The 18439-nt window shown below is 47.2% G+C and overlaps 8 protein-coding genes across 8 annotated transcripts; 3 read left to right on the top strand and 5 right to left on the bottom strand.

Moving 5' to 3' along the window:
• Window positions 1–638: 638 nt before the first annotated feature.
• Window positions 639–1613, top strand: PtrM4_116040 (DDE-3 multi-domain protein; the record flags this gene model as incomplete). The annotated part of the gene is made up of 1 exon (XM_066108197.1): window positions 639–1613. One exon carries the CDS (start codon window positions 639–641, stop codon window positions 1611–1613), a length of 975 nt encoding a protein of 324 aa, XP_065961382.1.
• A 330-nt stretch (window positions 1614–1943) lies between these two features.
• PtrM4_116030 (uncharacterized protein) lies at window positions 1944–3617 on the bottom strand (the record flags this gene model as incomplete). The annotated part of the gene is made up of 1 exon (XM_066108196.1): window positions 1944–3617. The coding sequence occupies one exon, from the start codon at window positions 3615–3617 to the stop codon at window positions 1944–1946; it is 1674 nt and encodes a 557-aa protein (XP_065961381.1).
• A 1271-nt stretch (window positions 3618–4888) lies between these two features.
• Window positions 4889–5269, bottom strand: PtrM4_116020 (uncharacterized protein; the record flags this gene model as incomplete). The annotated part of the gene is made up of 1 exon (XM_001934976.2): window positions 4889–5269. The coding sequence occupies one exon, from the start codon at window positions 5267–5269 to the stop codon at window positions 4889–4891; it is 381 nt and encodes a 126-aa protein (XP_001935011.1).
• A 1183-nt stretch (window positions 5270–6452) lies between these two features.
• On the bottom strand, window positions 6453–6917 carry PtrM4_116010 (uncharacterized protein; the record flags this gene model as incomplete). The annotated part of the gene is made up of 2 exons (XM_066108195.1): window positions 6453–6479; window positions 6528–6917. 2 exons carry the CDS (start codon window positions 6915–6917, stop codon window positions 6453–6455), a joined length of 417 nt encoding a protein of 138 aa, XP_065961380.1.
• A 505-nt stretch (window positions 6918–7422) lies between these two features.
• On the top strand, window positions 7423–7836 carry PtrM4_116000 (uncharacterized protein; the record flags this gene model as incomplete). The annotated part of the gene is made up of 1 exon (XM_001934975.2): window positions 7423–7836. One exon carries the CDS (start codon window positions 7423–7425, stop codon window positions 7834–7836), a length of 414 nt encoding a protein of 137 aa, XP_001935010.2.
• A 3909-nt stretch (window positions 7837–11745) lies between these two features.
• On the bottom strand, window positions 11746–12345 carry PtrM4_115990 (Dimer-Tnp-hAT domain containing protein; the record flags this gene model as incomplete). The annotated part of the gene is made up of 3 exons (XM_066108194.1): window positions 11746–12032; window positions 12072–12237; window positions 12259–12345. The coding sequence occupies 3 exons, from the start codon at window positions 12343–12345 to the stop codon at window positions 11746–11748; spliced, it is 540 nt and encodes a 179-aa protein (XP_065961379.1).
• A 2664-nt stretch (window positions 12346–15009) lies between these two features.
• On the bottom strand, window positions 15010–15931 carry PtrM4_115980 (Dimer-Tnp-hAT domain containing protein; the record flags this gene model as incomplete). The annotated part of the gene is made up of 3 exons (XM_001934973.2): window positions 15010–15383; window positions 15436–15775; window positions 15821–15931. 3 exons carry the CDS (start codon window positions 15929–15931, stop codon window positions 15010–15012), a joined length of 825 nt encoding a protein of 274 aa, XP_001935008.1.
• Window positions 15932–16441: 510 nt separating this feature from the next.
• PtrM4_115970 (HHT1, Histones H3 and H4) lies at window positions 16442–17014 on the top strand (the record flags this gene model as incomplete). Its single annotated transcript, XM_001934972.2, has 3 exons — window positions 16442–16631; window positions 16680–16862; window positions 16911–17014. 3 exons carry the CDS (start codon window positions 16442–16444, stop codon window positions 17012–17014), a joined length of 477 nt encoding a protein of 158 aa, XP_001935007.2.
• Between the last annotated feature and the right edge of the window lie 1425 nt (window positions 17015–18439).

Below are 18439 nucleotides of genomic sequence, written 5' to 3'. Positions count from 1 at the left end.
AGTTCCCGACCCCACCCAACCCCATCACCCCACAGACACCCGGCCGCGCCGCCCCAACCGTATAGAGTCTTGTAGTCGTGGACACTCGCGCGACATGCCTCATTACCCTCGATTTCGCCGAAATTGTCCCTCAAGGCTAGCATCCTGTATGTATATCTTTAATAAGGAGGTAATCAGAAATCCTGTCGGTTCTTCATCGGAAGACCTTATTGTGACAAGTTCCGAGCGTCTGGAGCGGTTATCACGACTATTAATAACACACATACACGGACATTGCACGAATCACTATGTTCATGAATGCGCTAGTCGTATTCTACGTATTTCGGAAGTCTTGTGACAGTACTTATTATTCCAGTACCGGCCCTACTCAGCGCAAATAGGTAATAGTCAGGATCCTACGTTGGTATGTTTCGCACAAATCACTATGTTCTTATGGGTGTTTCTCGAAATACCTTGAGCCACCTGGATCTGGTTGGCTTGGTGGCCAAGAACATCAACTCCTATAGTAATTTGTTAGTAAATCGATGCAGCCACGCTTTCTAACACCCACAACGTATTTGAAGTTCATTGTTTGCTGCGATCGCCTCTACTGACTCGCGTTTTTGGTGTTGCAATTTTCTCGAGCCCATCTCATCGCGATGCCAGGCACCGGCCACCGCTTGCAGCCCGCTGTTCTCCAGGCTATCCTCGACCGAATTGCTGCCTGCGAAAGTGATCGAGCCATCTCTAGAGCTACAGGTGCGAGCCGTAACACAGTAGCAAAGCTGAGGTTGAGCTTAGAGTTTTGGGGCGTGCCTTATCCGCCGCGCTGCGTTCGACTTGGGCGGCCATCTATACTCCGGCAAGCTCAGCGCGAAGGCCTTCAGGCATACCTCAATGGCTCACCGGGCGCATACATGGATGAGATGAGGGACTTCTTGTACGACGAGTACGACGTTAGGATAAGCCTTGCGAGCGTTTACCGAGAGCTAGAGAAGATGAGATGGTCTCGCAAGCTTGCAACAAAGCGGGCAAAGGAGCAGAGTGAGCCACTCCGCCGCCTCTATCTTGCCAGGATGGCGCAACACTATAAGGCGGAGCAGATCGTTGCGTTGGACGAGAGCGCCTGCAATGAGCGTACGGGCGACCGCAAGTATGGCTGGTCTCCAATCGGGGAGCCGGTGGAGCTATCACACAGCTTCAGGCGATCAGAACGGTGGTCGCTGCTGCCAGCCATGACGATAGATGGCTACATAAGCTATAAGATCTTTCAAGGCGCGATTACATCTGAGATCCTAGAAGACTTCTTAGAGTTTCAAGTGCTGCCGTTCTGCAATCCTCACCCAGGGCCAGCCTCAGTAATCGTGCTTGATAACGCCTCCATCCATCGATCAGAGCGTGTACGGGTGCTTTGCCAAAGTGCTGGAGTACTCCTTGAGTATCTGCCGCCATACTCACCAGATTTCAACCCCATCGAGAAGAGCTTTAAGCAGCTCAAGGGGTGGATGAAAAGGAATTCAGCGCAAGCGGAGAACTTCATTGACTTTGGGGTCTTTCTTGAGTATGCAGCGCAGCTGGTGTGCTGTAATATTAACTGCAGAAGCTGGTTCCATAGGTGTGGCTATCCCTATTAATTGTGCTTTTAAATGGATGCCACAGTACGTTTCTATAGGTAGATGATACCATACAAATGCGAACGATTACACCTTAATGCGCAACCCACAAAAGCGATTTAATAATTCTAAAAAAATAAGAGCTATTTCTATACATATAGAACTATCTTAGGAAGTTAACCTGTTATAATCGCATAACGTTGTAGTGTTGTACATAGGGCTATCCAAATAGACTATTGTTGCAGCGCATTTGAAACGCCTGAAAAACCTCAACACTAACTTATAGCGGGCACGGGCCGCTGTCACCAAAAACGCTCAGGCCACTAAGCTTCAAGCATTCTCGCCATCATCCTACACAACACTGCTAGACGGTTCAACCACCAATTTCTTGCGCGCAATCTCTTCTCTTTTCTTACAACGTTCGACTCGTCTCCAGTTACGATCTGTGAGACCCTGGTACCCAGCTTGCCATTCTTTTGCAGTGTTTTGTAGCGTGAAAAACCAGCCAGGAGGCTGCTTGAAATGCTGCGTCCACAACTTCAAGATATCACCAGATGGCTGCATCAAGAGGTTGATATCCATAGCTCCGTCAATAACAAGAGTCTTATAAAGCTCGTTAATGTCCTCTCCAACTGTAGGAAATTTTAACTTAAGGTAGTTAAAGAAATTACTAGTATGCTCGTTAATCTCCTGCTCATGATCATATCGGATAGGCGCCCACTGAGATGCACTAGATACCTCAGCTCTTGTTATCGTTGGTGCAGCTGCCTGCAAGTTAGACTCCTGTTGAGGTTGCCTGTTCATCCGCTCAAGCTGTCCAACGATGAGCAGTTTTGTTAAGCTTTTGATATCATCGTCGCCATCTCCAGCCGCCCGCAACTTGCGCGTTTTCTCATGCACCCGCAGGTCCTTTGCTCTCAAAATTGCAAGCCGTACATCATCAGATGGCTCATCGTACGTTGCCCTTCTCGCTGTAATTGCTCTTGCCCACATGGAGATAATGTTGCCGTTGACAAAGAGGTGATCTTCGAAGCGCGCTGGCTGCCTCGCTGTTGGCGCCATCCAGCAGCAATAAGGATAGTTCTCGCAATGGGTATCTGTACAGCGCCATCTATCCCGGATAGCAATAGCATGCCCGCTACCTGCTTGTTCAGCTGCTATTACACCAGCAAGCCCCTCCTCTTGAATCACCGTTGCGGTGCGTCGACGAGGACCGTCGACAACCGTTGGCAACGGCTGCTGCTCCCCTGGAATTTCAGCCAAGATGAGCTCGAAATCGACGTTTACTGGCTCGCTGACATAGTTATCAACCTCTACAACAAGGCGCTGAAAGCTATTCCACGTTGCATCAACACCTCGCCGCAATCGCTTTATCGCGCGCTCGCGTTTGGCCTGCTTAGCTGGGTAAACAACAGTGCAAACAGATGAGATCTTCGCTCTTTTTGGCCGTAATTCTGCAACAACGTCATCTACCCACTGCCATAGGTCGTCGAAATGCAGCGAGTACAGCCGTACGCCGTGCTCGCTATCGGCAGCTTCAGGAATAAAGTGTTTCTCCATATCACCACCAAGGCAAGCCCTCCACCTAACGCGCAGTACAGGATTAACCTCATCCTCTAGCGCTTGCGATGAGCGAGGCAGCCATGGAGTGCCTTCTTGACGTCGGTACGCTGGCTCTCCCTCATCCTCAACACTACCGGCAGCGCCCTTAGCAGCGATCTCATCCTCATCCTCAGGCAGCGGATCGCCATCTCCATCCTCGAAAGTATCCTCATCCTCGCCAACGATATCTTCAGCTTGCGCGGAGGCAGCTGTTTGGGTGGCTTGCAGCTCAGGCTCGGACAACGGGCTTTGACGGCGCGGCGGGGCAGTCGCTGGAGGCGACGGCAGCGCCTCACGGCGGACACGTTTAGGCGTTAAATGGGTAGGATTTTGTCTAGTTGCTGGCGCTCTACGCTTCTGGGAGGACGGGTTAACGCCTTGATCGAATGGCTGCTTCGGCTTACGCTGGCGCTTGGGCGGCATCCCAACAGCAGCTAGATTGAGCTCGCAACAAGCTCCACACAAACAAAACGCTATACACGAACGATTTAGAGTACAGGACTAGCTTCATGGGCTTCTGGAGGTGGGAAACGGCTGCTGCATTAATTTACTAACAAATTACTATGGGAGTTGATGTTCTTGGGCACCAAGCTAACCAGATCCAGGCGGCTCAAGGTATTTCGAAAACCACAATAAGCGCGCTAATCGTAGTCTACGTATTTCGGAAGCCTCGTGACAGTACTCATTTTTCTAGTAACGGCCCTTCTGATATCGAGTGACATCCTGCTTATCAGAGCTCTTGTTTCCGTGATTGTGCCTGATTCGCGCATCGCCTATGCGCGCGCTCGAGCCACGTTTGATCGCATAGGTTTCCCTGTGAGTTTGTCAAGATGCAGGGGCATCTTAGATGTTTCAGCGAAGACTACCACGCATATGTCACTAGCTCTACTCGTAGTGTTGGCAGTTTTAATCATCTACAAGTTTTGTGATAGTTACCTAGGTATTTGGCAACATTGCCGGAAAAGCTCAATAGTGATTGATGGTACTCGAGGTACGTGCACGAAGTTGGTGTGTGCTTGGTTCGAGGCAGCTAACCCAGGAACCTCAACGAACACCACATCTGCGCTTACGACATATTCCACTTTACTAGCGACTATCTTATAAGGCGTTCCCTAAAGCACGCGCGCGTATTTCCTCTTAATCTGAGATACCATCATGTATTTTCCTAATAATGCAATTTGCTTAACTGGTTACAGTAGGTATAGGTACTGTGAGGGAGCGAGCAAGTGACATTGATACTTTATGTATAGTTTTACATCATGGATATTGTGTAAATAGCTTAAGTCAGAGATTTTCTTAGAAATATCTTCCTCTCTTTGTAAGCAATTACTTTACCTAAGTCGCACTCGATCTCGTTCGTGCTCTTGTACCAGCACAGGTGCTATGCGCTCACCTGACGAAGGCGCCAAAGAACGGCATAGTTCAAACAGAAGGTTATTCGCGAGCGCTTGCATCATGCCAAAGATCCTATAGGTAAGGAATCAAATTCGGCAACATATACACCAAAGGCAGTTTATGATAAAACTGTTAAAAGCCATTAGGAACAGGTTTCATTGTTATGTAGAAAATTAAACGACTCTCCCATTAACTGATAGTAAATACAAATATCCCCGGCTAATAATGCTTCTGAGCTCCTTCTCCATTCCGTCAACTTATGCAGCGAGGTCCACACATTCTACCAAACCTCCAGGTATCTAGCAGTCGACCGTCTTTTCCGAGAATCTGCCCGCAGGGATACTTGAGTCGATTCGCCAGGTATTGTCCTCAAAGGGTGGGATATAACTCGATATCCATTCCGAGTAACGCCAGAATTGAACGAGGCAGTAGCAGCGCTGGCCCCTCTGGCTACACGGATCGCAGAATGTAGAAGCAGTAATATCGGTACCAAGACGGCCCTGATTGTCGGCGTTGTAGATTAAATATTTGCCCGGCATCTGATTGCAAAGGTTGCGATGGGCGCCGGCGTCGAGTTCGCAGGCATAGGATTTGGTTCTGTAAAAAATCTGCCATTGTGTGCATGCGGAGGCAAGACCAAGGATGTTGGTAACGAGAAGAACGGGCAAAAGAAGTTGCATGATGATAGTGCAGCCTGTAAATTTTGTTTGTTGTGTGGGTATTAAGATAGAGGAGGCTTTGATCTGATATATATATATATATATATATATGTGATTTGAACGAGTTAGTCATAGTTAACTGTGGGATGTGTATAGCTTATCTTTACGCTATCTCAAGGCGACTTTTCGGCCTAATTTAGGGGTGATCAGTGTTGGTTTACGAAGGAGCTCCCGAGGTCGTTCCTCCTGCTAGGCAGGGTCTAGGCGAATGCGGGGGACACCCTAGCGCTTAAAAATACGAGCTCCTTCAGCGCCCACTAGTAGTGGCGCGAAAATGGTCTTGACTCACGCCCAAGGTCACATGCTAGCAGGATGTCACATAACATAAACCATTGGATGTGTATAGCTTTATCTCTACACTCTCGCAAGGCGCGTTCTCGGTCTAATGCAGACGTTGCAGAGTTAATTCAGTTTTGATGTGGTGTAGTTGGGAGAAGCATAATACGGACCGAACCCCACAGACGATATCGCACTGGCAGGGTACCACATACACGTGTCGTTGTATGTGCAGTCGCACTAGCATGGCGACATATACGAAGGAGCTCGTATTTTTACAGTTTTAGAATGCGATCCAAATTCGTCTAGATCCGGACGTTTAGAAAGTACGAGAGCCTTTGGAAACGGTCCATGTATTAGCCTAGTGAACTTTACACGGCTTTTAGATTTAGACTATATGCGTAGACGCAGCCAAAAACCCCGAATATTCCGGTGGATTTTTAATTTGATAACATTGCGTGGCTGTGGTGCTTAGTAAAAAAGGTTGTAGTTGCACCATTACAAGCAGTAAATACTAACAGCTTAGCATTTGAGAAAGCCCGAAGAGAAATGTCACTCAAACGTTAACGAAAACGCTTCTATCAATACATTACTTGATGAGGTTACAGTCAATCCATGTTTAGATACATCTATTCCTAAAAAAGTCGCAGATGACGATGCAACTGCACGTCTGGAATAGTTATAGTGTGATCTTGAATTTGAAGAGCTAAGCATTTTGATTATGCTGGAAAGGAACAACTAATGAGCCTACTGCTCCGCTATAACATTGATCTCCGGTCATTACTGCTGCCATCCATTCGCTCCACCCAACGGAGTCCTCACATATCCTCCGACAATAGAACCTGATTGCCGGTATTTCGGTAAACGTTTAGTCGCAGTCGATGTTTTTGTGTCCCTTCAGAAAATTAGAAAAGCATCAGGAGGAGTTTAAATCAGAACTCACAGTATCAACCCAGCCATTGGGTACCTGGTCTGGATCGACAACTCCCCAGCCACGGGGCATCGTTGGCCAATACTGTGTGCCAGGGTCGTACATCCATTCTCTAAAACGCCAGGCGCGGACAGTGCAGGTGCAGGTCACCTGACCATTAGGATTACACGTTCCGCAGGCAACGGGGGTGTCGTGAGTAAAGTCGCCGCCCCAGAGTCTCGAATGGGAGTTGCTATAGTCCCGCATTCTTTGCATGATGGTGAAGCACTCGCTATTCAATGTATCCACGTTCCCCCCACATTTCCAGGTTTTGTTCCACTCTATGTATTTCTGCCTGCAGGCCTCCGTTGAGGGGCCGAAGGCGGCGAGAAGAAGAGTAGAAACAAGAATGAGAGGCTTCATGATGATGAACGCCGAACGATAGGAGGAGTGTAGAAGGTGTTTAGAAGGGTAAGTTTGAGTTCGAATGTGGCAGCTTATGTAGCATTATAAGGTCGTGTCAAAGTAGAATTTTAAACACTTATTAGTTCATAAAAGGGAAATAGAGCGACAGTCATAGATCTTAAAAAGGAAACTAGCACGATAATCATAGGTCTTTAAAAGGAAACTAGCGCGATAGACACAGATCTACAAAAGGGAACTAGAGCGATGATAATAGGGCTTTAACAGGAAACTAGCGCGATAGGCAAAGATCTTCAACAGGGAACTAGAGCGATAATCATAGATCTTTAAAAGGAAACTAGAGCGATAAACATAGATTCTTGAAAAGGAAATAGAGCGACAATCATAAATATCTCTGAGAAACACTAGTAGAGAGAGGTCTATATAAAGGAAGCAACTGCTACAATTTGTCCCCGCTATCATCACACACATCTTGTTCTCTTGATATAATAAGATTCCTGCTATCATGCGTCAATCCATTCTTACTTTGTGGTTTACCACATTCTTCACTTTGTTCGTACCCGTTCTCAGCTGCTACCAGAGATTATATGTCTTCTACAAGGAATACCAGAACTGCCATGAAGCTCAGGCATGGGGTCTTGATCAGAAACTCAAACTGGAGTGCGCAGCGTTAGGCCAAAAGTTCAAGGACCTGAACGCGAAACCTGAAATGCAGCAAATTTTCGGCCGCGACATCACAGCCGACATGGCTGAAACTATTACTCTGCCTGACGATAACCCCAACTGCATCGCTCAGCAGTGCGTCGTTACTGCCTGGAGATACCGCGAATGGCAGACCAACATGAAGAACAAGGCACTTCCTAGCGTTAATGGTTGGCGGTTCAACCACGCTTTTTATGCACAGAAAGTCGATTGCTAGGGTTCGAGCTCAAATCTCCTCCTTTATTAGCATCGGGCAACTAACATGAGACGCAGAAGATCACCACAATCAAAGTCAATAGGCTAGGGGTTCTCTTCGATCGCAAATTCGCTACGTTGATGTAATCTTTTAGGGACTTTTGGATACGGTAGTCTTGGGGGGTCGCCTCGGATTAGATGTACCATAGTACCAGTGTCGGTATCAAAGTCAACACATGCTTTTGCTAGAATGTTATTCGTCTACGTCAAGACTTGCAATATGGACCGTAGCGCTTTGGTACTATGTGTCAAGCGTCAAGGTTGGGGAGAATCATGTTGTATTAGAGCTATCAGAAAGAGGTCTATATATATAGTGGGAGGCGAGAATGGAGGAGCTAGGCCGTAAAGGTACTAGCGGGCGAATGGGTGGCTGCCTGGTTACCTAGGGAGCAGCCAAGGGATAAGCCCTATGGCCGACAAAGTGTAATACCTTATACCGTAATATTATCAATTATCTCGCAAAACTTTCTAATATAGCTATAGACTCTAGGTTAGGTCTTAGCGCGGAGGTTAATAAAGGTAGTCTACGCGAGTGTAAGGGGCTACGCTCAGGGAGCAATCGCACAGGTATACTGGAGTTGTATTCGATGGGGAAGAGAACTCCAAGCTATCTCGTGCTAAAGGTTATTCGGAGAGCGGCTCGGAATAACCTTCTGCCTATGGACTGTGCAGATGGTCTGAGCGTCGTTCGGACCGAGATATCATCGAGGATTCACCAACTGGGCTCCAGCCCATCACACAACTAACTAAAGAACAGCTAGAAGAACTAGGGTAAGAAACGCTTAAAGAATAAGCTAAACTAAGAGACCTAGCTATATAAGGAGAAGACTAAGCCTAAAAAAATAAGCTTAAGAGAGTGTAGCAAGAAGCACTAAGAGATAATTAATAGTACTAAGTGTCAGATAATATGGGTTCTGATGAGAGTGATGATGATTTGGGTTCAACGTGTGTATTGTCGTGTGTCTTGCAGTCTTGCGAGGGATGAGGTGGAAGGTCCGCCCTGTCCTAGTCCTTCCTGGGACTAGGGGTTCTATGGAACGTGCTATCTTCAACTCCGCTCCATTCTACCAAATACTAACTCATATCTGACACTAAGAAGTAACGTAAGCTATACTATGTGATGGGCTATAGCTGTTACGGATCCATAGACTCGCTCGGCCCATGGCCCCCATATCGATAAGATCCTTATCTTATCGGACTAGCGCCTTGGCGCCCACAGCATAAGTTCGGGCTCACAACCTAGATAGCTCGATAGCTTGTATCTTGTCAAATCCAATCTTTCTTGATCGATCCCTCACAAGAGCCCAGTTAGTGAATCCTCGATGATATCTCGGTCCGAACGACGCTCAGACCATCTGCACAGTCCATAGGCAGAAGGTTATTCCGAGCCGCTCTCCGAATAACCTTTAGCACGAGATAGCTTGGAGTTCTCTTCCCCATCGAATACAACTCCAGTATACCTGTGCGATTGCTCCCTGAGCGTAGCCCCTTACAAGTTGTTCTTTAAGCGTCTCTTTGTAAGGAGTATTCGAACAGGCATGTGATGGGCTAGACCCATGTAGGCCTACTTGTAGGCTAAGAGAGCAGCGCAGTCATGCCTCCTACATAAATATCGACTACGCAAGCTGAATCGCGTTGATTCAACTTGTGCATGCCTTTTGCGCAGGCGTGGTGCATGTAGTCGTGCCGCTAGTCTTATAGACTCTCGCCCCTTACAAGGCACTGAGATGTAGGTATAGGCTTGTATTAAGACGAATCCTCGAGGAGCAATCAAGGATCCAGTGAGATGCTATATACGACTATGGCACGTGACTGTGGCTGGCTCGGGCCGATGGGTCTCCGAAGGGTTCCCTGAGGCCTACCGAAGTATGACCCAGCTGGAGTATCGTGACAATTAACCTGGTGTCGCTTAATATATCAATTAACCTAGCCTTTTCTAAGCTCCTTTTTCGCGATATTTAAGGCAAAGCGTCGTATTATAGGCCGTGTAGAAGGTAGGCCTTGCCTTGTAAGGCGCTTAATATAGCGTAGGAGCTCTAGCTCCTACTAGGGGTGGAGCGCTTTGTGAAGGTCGTCCGAAGATGATCTTGGGTTGGTTCTCGGGGATAGAGTGATGCGATGGACACGAGGGTGTATAGCACGATTGGTAGATCGATGTAATATACGGGGAGTTGAGAATCAAGTACTAATCCTTAGATTTCGAAGTTGAACACAATGAGCTATAGAAGCTCATTGCCTAATGCTATATACCTATGGTGCTCGCTGTCCTCGCTCAGAGGAGTCCGAGGATTCCTCGGTGGCTGACGCGCGAGGAGTACTCCTCGGTGGCGTATGTACGAGGAGTGTGCCAAGACCTTTCCTCGTGCATGCCAAGCCGAGGAGGTCACGTGATTAAGTTCCCGTGTCACATATGGAGGGGTCAGCTATCCCGCCGACGCTCCTTAACTTAACCGCCGTGCCCCTTCCCACAGGTTCGTAACACGCTTACTAGTTTTGAGCTGTCACGAGAGGCAACGAGCAGGGACACCAAAGCTGACTTCAGAAGCTTGATTGGATATGCTACGGACAATACTCAGGTGAGGCCAAGAGGATAGCTAAGGAGCAAGTTATGCGTAGAGCGAGCTGAAGATACATACAAGCGGTGAGAGGAGGCACGTGCGCATAAGCGAGTGTGGCAGGGGAGACGAGAGGATACCGTGACATGAGCTTTAGTGCTGCATGAGGTTAAGACGCTTCGGTGTCTTCGGCTAAGCGCTGCGTAGCTGCAACTATAGATAGCTGCTATATTCCTGTATGAAAAAGGTTCTCCTGGCTTGCGCGACTCAATCGCTTCAATCGCATCCTCAATTGCTCCCATATTAGTAGAGTTATGTCGTTTTGAAATTGTGTAGTTGTCAGGGTTCGGTGTTCGGGTGAATGGTCACGCCGGGTGGATGGTTAAGCCGGGCGCCTCGGTAGGGCCGCAGAGCTCGCCGCTAAACGTAAAGCTAAAAAGCAACAACGCGACGCTGCAACCGCACAAAAAGCCCGCGATAGAGAGAATAATAGTAAACGAAAAGCCTTATCTGGCACTAATAAATAAAATACGGAGCGTCGTTATGTTGTTAGTGTTACAACTTAAGTTGAAGCTGCACCGGCGCCGCCATCTCCTCCGCCTAAAACAACAATGCGCGGTCGTCAAATCCGTAAACCAGCCAAATATAATTAGTACAAGTTGATCGCAAGTATCTAATTACTTTAACTCCGAAAAATCTCGCGATAATAGCATTTGTGGGTGGTTTAAAAGCTTCATTTTTCTAACAAGCCCATTTTGGGTTGGGTGGCTCACCCGGTGTCCTGGCTCACCCGGTGTCCGTGCACGGTACTACACACTTTCGAGGGTAGCCGTGCAATGCCATCGCAATCTCAAATTGACACGAATCCCTTGTTCTGCTACACCAGCGGGCGATGGCTATAAAATGAGCGTAGGCAACTAGAAGCCCGATATCGACGTTTTAACGTGCCTAGTCTTGAGCAAGCGGCCTGTCAAGCCGTCGGCGCAGACAGGTGTGTATCATTTAAGAAGATCGGCGAAGGAAACTACAATAAGGCATATCGCCTTAAGATGGAGGACGGCTAAAAGGTCATCGCTAAAATTCCACATCCTAATGCTAGCCTACGACTACTCATCACCGCTTCGGAAGTGACAACTATGCAGTTCGCCAGCAGACTTCCCAACAAGCAAGTCAAGTCAAGCCGACGGGTCAGCTTGGCTTGAGCTTGATTTAGTGTTGAGGAGCTTGGCTTGATCACATAATCAAGCTGGTTCTAGTGGCTTGCTTGAAGCTTGGCTTAATAGCTTGTTAATCTATAGTTACAAAAGTTCTTAGTGTTAAGAGTTATGATAGTCGCCACCCCAGCTCTTAAAGTCGTACAAAAGCTCCATCTCATCGTCCGTTATCACCCCTTTAGTAGCAACCTCGACGTCGCCTAAGCCAGCTCTTTGCCATCGTCTTACGCACTGTATAGCCGCTAGAAGTTGCGGTTTTATAGCACGGCGACGCGGCTCAAGGAGGTCGCCAAGCTCACTAAACAGGCGCTCACACTCACAGCTTAAAGCTGGGATAGAGAGTACGTCAAGCGCAAGCTTGCTAAGGTTAGGGTAGCGATCGCGCAGCTCTACCTAGTATTTAATAGGGTTGTTTGCGTGATCGCTACCCTTCTCTGCATCGTCCTCGACCGTAGCGGCCACCGTGGCGGCCTCGCTAGCCTCATCAGGCGCGACGATCGCGCGTTCGGGCAACGCTTCGCGCAGCTGCGACTTAAAAGTATTGCCAGGTAGGCGCGAGTTGGCGAGGGCTCCGCGCGGCGAGAGGCGCTGCGACTGCTAGGAGTCTTTAAGGACGATGGGCTGGCTGTAGGTGCCTCGGGGAGCGACTTTAACGCGATTTCTTGGTGCAGAAGAGGTAATAGCAGCGCGTTTAAGCGGCATAGTAATAATAAGAAGGATAGGACGAAGGTATAGATAAGATAGAGCATAAGAGCGCGACGTAAGGTTGCAGTAATTGCTTACTAAGCTAGTTCTGCAACACCAAAAAACTATCGCAAGATCGCTATTACTGCAAAACTAAAAGCCTCACCTACTAATTAAGCTAATCAAGCCGGCTTCCATTACAGCTTGACTTGGCTTGTTAATTACTATAAGGCAGCTTGGCTTGATAGAATAATCAAGCTTCAAGCTAATCAAGCCAAGCGCTTGATAAGGCTTGCTTGTTGGGAAGTCTGTTCGCCAGGACCATCTTAAACATACCCGTCCCACGAGTTCTTGCTTGGAGTGCTACCGACGAAAACCCTGTTCAAGCAGAGTATATTATCATAGAAGAAGCAAAAGGTTCCCAACTGCATAAGGTCTAGCAGGATCTCCCCTTAAGGAAGAAGCTTAATATCATTCGTGAGTTTGTAGACGTTGAGAAGAAACTGCTCTTAATTTCTCTTATTAATTATGGCCTAACTTACTACAACAGAGAATTGTAGGCCGTTTTAACTTACATGCACTGGCAGACTAGGATTATTGTATTTCAAAGATAGTGGGATTGCGGGATGTGAGCTGGCTATCGTTACAACTGGTCCACAAGATATTGTCAGTCACGTCGAATCAACCTATTGCATTGGACCTATCACCCAAAGAGAGTTTTGGAAGAAAGAGCGTAGTAAGATGCAATACTACGGCCCCTATAGGTGTTTAGATACCTAAGATTCATAATTAAGACTTACATTAATTATAGGGACATCTTCTGCAGCATATCTAATGTCTATCGCTCACCGTGAGATGGAATGGATCAACATGTACGGGAGAGCAGATAAAACGAATAAGAATCCATAGCAGTATACGAGTCTAAAGTAGTATTCCCTAGAGGCCCATACGGCTCTATTATAGAAATTTCTAGCCGCGGCTCAGTATATTACTCCCTAGGACCTAGAGCTTGTCTCTCCTAGACTTTGGCACCCAGACTTCCATGCCGGTAACATCTATATCGACGAGCAGGCAAAGATATCTTGTATCATTAACTGGCAAGGAGCTTAGACTACCCTAGTGTTCATCAGAGCCAATCCTCCATTACTTCTAGACTATAGGATCGACATATTAATAAAGCTTCCTAAAAACTTCAAAACACTTAACGATGCCACAAAAGACAAACTCAGATACTAGGTGTCTCAGTCTATCATGATTCACACATATAAAACATACACTGCAGAGAACAACCCTTTAATATAAAAGGCTATGCGACATCCCTATAGGCAGACCCTTAAGCAGATAGAAGCTTTTGCAGGCTCTACCTAGGACAACTGACTCTTTCCCCTAGAAGAATGTTTGATCTATGTTGAGAGGTTCGTTGATTAATTGACCATTAACTTCCATCGCTGACCGTTATTTATAGCGAGTAGGAGCACTTCGGTACCAATGAACCATGCCCATATCATTTTTCAGCAGAAGAGTTACATCAACACTACCAGACTTGTCAACAATCAAGCGGCTTGCAAGCGCTTGATTGATAGCTTGATAACTATCAATCCCATCAAGTCAAGCTCGCTTATAATAATTTTTTAGCAATCTAAGCTGAGGAGGGTCAGCTTAATTGTTTAGCTTAATAGGCTTAATTGAGGTGGCGCGTGAGGCTGCTCGTTTTGCAGCAGGAGCGATTTTACGATAAGTTTTTGGTGTTGTAGTCGTCGCAGTACTAGTACGTTATTAGCCTAACTTCTGTAACCTACTATCACGTCACTTTTTTTGCTTCCGTCGCCCTTATCATATTTCCACTGCCATGCCTCCTACGAAACGCGCCTCTGATGACCTTACTCGCCCTAAAAAACGCGTTAAATCGTCCACCGCCCGCGGCACTGTTAGCCAGCCTATAGCCGTTAATAGTTAGCTATCGCCTCGCAGAGCTCTCGTAGAGGCGTCCTAGGCTTCAACTTTTAAGTCGCAACTACGCGAGTCGCGGCCTGAAGACGCTATCGTCGCGCCTACCGAGGGCAGCGAGAGGGTAATAGCAGCCTCGTCGGCAGCAGCCCTAGACAATAAGACCTTGCAAGAGGCTCTAGACGCGAGCCTTATAGACGACTTTAAGGGAATTAATTAGGGGCGTTTACGCATATATATAAAGCCGCTCTCGTCGCAGAAGTCGCGCAAGAGCTAAATCTATTACTATAGCTACCGCGTTACGCTGCTGAAGGACCCGAGTAAGCTATACTTTGTGTGCCGTTACTACTACGAGCATAAGTATATAGATACTAGCGTTAAGACATATAAGACGACGCTCTTAACGTCGTTAGCGCAGCGACACTTAGAGCTGCCTAAGCGCGGCTATAGCTATAGCTACGCTGGCAAATGGGTTGGGTATACCCAGTCTTGGGTTGGGGTTGGGTTGGGGTCGCACAGACCATGGGTTAGGGTTGGGTTGGGGTCGCACAGACCATGGGTTAGGGCTGGGCTGGGGTCGCACAGACCAAGTGGTAGGGTTGGGCTTGGGTTGGGTTGGGTTGGGTTGGGGTTGGGTTATATTTTTTGGGTACTTTAACGGAACAACACTTAATTAAGATAATGTGTACACGTTGATGATATAGTAGATACATAAAACGAGATATATTAACACAGCTAATTATCACGGTAGCGCTGAGGACGCTGGCGCTTTCGAGGTGGCAATTGACGCTCCTCCTGGACCTCTTCCTCCGACTCTTCTTCTGTAGTCTGGTTCTCCTCATCTATATCGAAGGTATGCTCTAACGAGGCTGGAAGCTCAAAAAGATCATTAACCTCGTCAATTGGCTCTCCATCCTCCCCTAATTGAGCAACTAGGTAGTCTAGACCCTGTTCTTCCTCTTGAGATATTGTATCCTTAAGAACCATTATCTGCTGTATTGTCCGGGCAGATAGTCGGTGCCTCCGACTACCAATAACATCCTTAGCAACATTGAAAACTCTTTCAACCCCAACCTGAGCAATTGGTATTGCTAGTATATCCTTCGCCACTTGGGATAGTCTATTAGCAGATGTCTATGATAAACAGCTGTGATAACTTACCAGACTTTTTCTGGGTAAACCGCTTCTCTGAAAGTATATCCCACTCTTTCTCTAGCAGCTTAGCCTGTCTAGCACTATTTGCTAATTTATACTTAGGCTGTTGCAAAAGCGATTTCTTCAGTTGGTACTTCGCGGAGCGGTCGGCTGTTCTAACGCTTTCAAGTACCTTCTCCTCTTTATCGAAAAGAGCTTTGCGTTCACGTTGAGCAATAGCACGGGCGCTACCACTCAGAGAGCCAGTATAGGGGACGCTCAAATTGATAGGTCGGCCTTTTCGTGAACCCCCACTACCTCTTTGATCTAAGATACCGTCAATCTCGTCAGCTTCACACGCAAATCCCTGCTTATATTAGCATAAGCTGTGATAAATGGCTGTGATTATTACATCGGTAAGCTGCTCCCACTCATCTTGTTCGAACCCAGGCGGAGGTTCAAGTTTGATGGCTGGAACTAGGCCTTCAGGTACGTCGCCGACTTGCTCTTTCGCGACAGGCATGGCGGGGACTGTGATAATGCGCTGTTGTAAATGGGGTGTTTTCAATGTAGTAAAGAGAGTTATTAGGTGTTGGGAGTTACTGGGCGTCAGGGGCTGGAGAAATGGGTAGACAGCATTATGCTCACCTAGAAATGGTCCGTGCGCTGCTGCCTGCGCTAGCGCGAAAACGCGGAAATTACCCAAAATGATCAACACATCGATGATTCCTTCATTTTTGGGCTGCACGCATGCGCGAGCTCGGCGTTTATCACAGCAGTTTAACACGTTTGTATGATATGCTCGCTACTGATTTTGCAACAGAAATGGTTGTATGCGATCGTGAAACAGCAAATTACGTCATGCAGTCCGTGCGCTGCTGCCTTTACTAGTGCGGAAATCGGGAAATTGCCGTCGCCCAAACTTTCCAGCTACCTAACTCTTTCAGCCTACTACTTTCTTAATTGTCGACCACATTTATCACAGTAATTAATCACATACGTCGCCTACGTTCATCATCTACTCTACTACGCAATGGCAAGGACAAAACCACGGCCTAAGGTCACCGGTAAAGCCGGCCGGGGTGGTCCTGATGGCAAGACAGTTACTGGCGGCAAGCCGGCTCAGAAGGCCCTTGCTAGTAAGGCTAGACGTCAAGTAGCAGGAAAGTCTACGCGAAAGGCACCTGTAGCTGTTAAGAAGAAGCGCAAGTTTAAGGCCGGCAGTAGGTTATCACAGTCGTTTATCACAGCTATTTTCTAATTTAGCTTAGCTGTCGCATTACGGGAAATCAAGAGATACCAGAGAGGTTTTGAACTACTCTTGCGAAAACTCCCCTTTTCCCGCGTAGTGCGCGAATTTGCACAGGTGCACAAGGCCGATATCCGCTTTCAACGATCTGCAATCGAAGCTCTTCAGGAAGCTACAGAAGCTTTCTTAGTTGGTTATTTTGAGGGTATAGTCTATCTACCCTATACTATTTTTCATTTAATAACTTTTATAGACTGCAACATCAATGCTATTCACGCAAAGAGGGTTACTATTCAAGAGAAGGATTCTCAATTGGCTAGGCGCTACTTTGCGCGCGAGTTACTAGCTTTTCTCTAGATTATAAGATATATCTAGATACACGTGCTTAAATGCTAGCTGGCGAAGCCTCTGTATATTATAAATGAAACTAGTTAATGCTACACTGTGTTAATCTACTGTGATACTATATAAACTTTTCTTTTATTGAAATCTATATTATACATCTTGCAATTTTTTTACTATAACCCAACCCTAACCCATGGTCCGTGCGACCCCAACCCAACCCCAACCCAACCCTAAGCTTGGCGCTGACAAATGGGTTGGGGTTGGGTTGGGGTCGCAAAATTTCTAACCCAACCCCAACCACACCCCGACCCATTTGCCAGCGTAGCTATAGCAAGTCGGCCGTCGCTGCAAAACCCACCTAGCTACAACGTCTGCTTAAGGACAGCAATAATAGCGTGTTGCAGAAGGTCGCTAACGAGCTCGCTAGCTTTAATACCTAGCGCTTCTAGCTAGCAGCTGTTAGCTAGCTTATTAAGAACAATTACCCTCTCTCTAAGTTTGAAACACCAGCTTTTCGACGCCTCCTTAAAGCTGCCAACCTACTAGTAGAACGAGCGCTCTAGACGTCTTATATAAGCGTCTCCTAGTACGTTGCGCGCTTATATAAGCACCTAAAGCTGCGCGTTATCTTGCAACTGTCGCAGGCGCTTAGCAAAGTACACTTTAGCTTTAATAGATAGACGACAAAGGGCGGCAAGCGTGGCTTTCTAGGCGTCGTTGCGCACTTTGTCGATAGCAGAGGCGACCTGCAGGACTTGCCTATAGCGCTGCCCTAGCTAACAGGCGCTCACAGTAGCGAGAGGATAGCTAAGGTTATTATAAAAACGCTGCAGGACTTTAAGATTACGTCGCAGTTAATTAGTTACTTCGTGCTTAATAACGCCCTTAACAACAACAGTACTATTGCAATATTAGTTTATGTTGAGAATATCTGGGTTCAGTCCAGGTAGAAGGTGCTTGGGGGTCACATGATGTGCTGGTGTGGCAGGCACTGCCCGGTGGGCAATGGCATCCACCACAACAGCCTGAGAGCTTGACATGGGACACGAGAGTCAATACAATACGTTGCAGCCACCCCGCCTTGTCCCTCCTCCCACTCGGTTATCCATAGTAGTCATACTACTAGAGGGACCTTGTTCCAATAGTTTAAGAGTATAGTTTTAATGCCACCCACTAGCGCCTCCGCTGCGGACCTCACACGCTTAACCTTATCGGCTAGACGCTCCTCTAGGGCAAGGGTGGCGCCGCCTTGTTCGACAACGACGTACAAGAGCTCACCGACGAGCACGACTTTATAGAGGAGTGGAGACGCGTAGGCCTACTCGGCGTACTGCTTAGTATTATAAACTTGTCAGAATATGGGCATATTTTGGGTGGTGGACAAAATCCGGGTGTTCGGAGCTGTGGATTCTGTGGATCAGTTAAATTAGTCAGCGC

This window comes from Pyrenophora tritici-repentis, chromosome 6 (assembly GCF_003171515.1).
Source record: "Pyrenophora tritici-repentis strain M4 chromosome 6, whole genome shotgun sequence".
NCBI classification, from domain to species: Eukaryota; Fungi; Ascomycota; class Dothideomycetes; order Pleosporales; family Pleosporaceae; genus Pyrenophora; species Pyrenophora tritici-repentis.
This window is presented reverse-complemented; position numbering and strand designations above follow the sequence as displayed.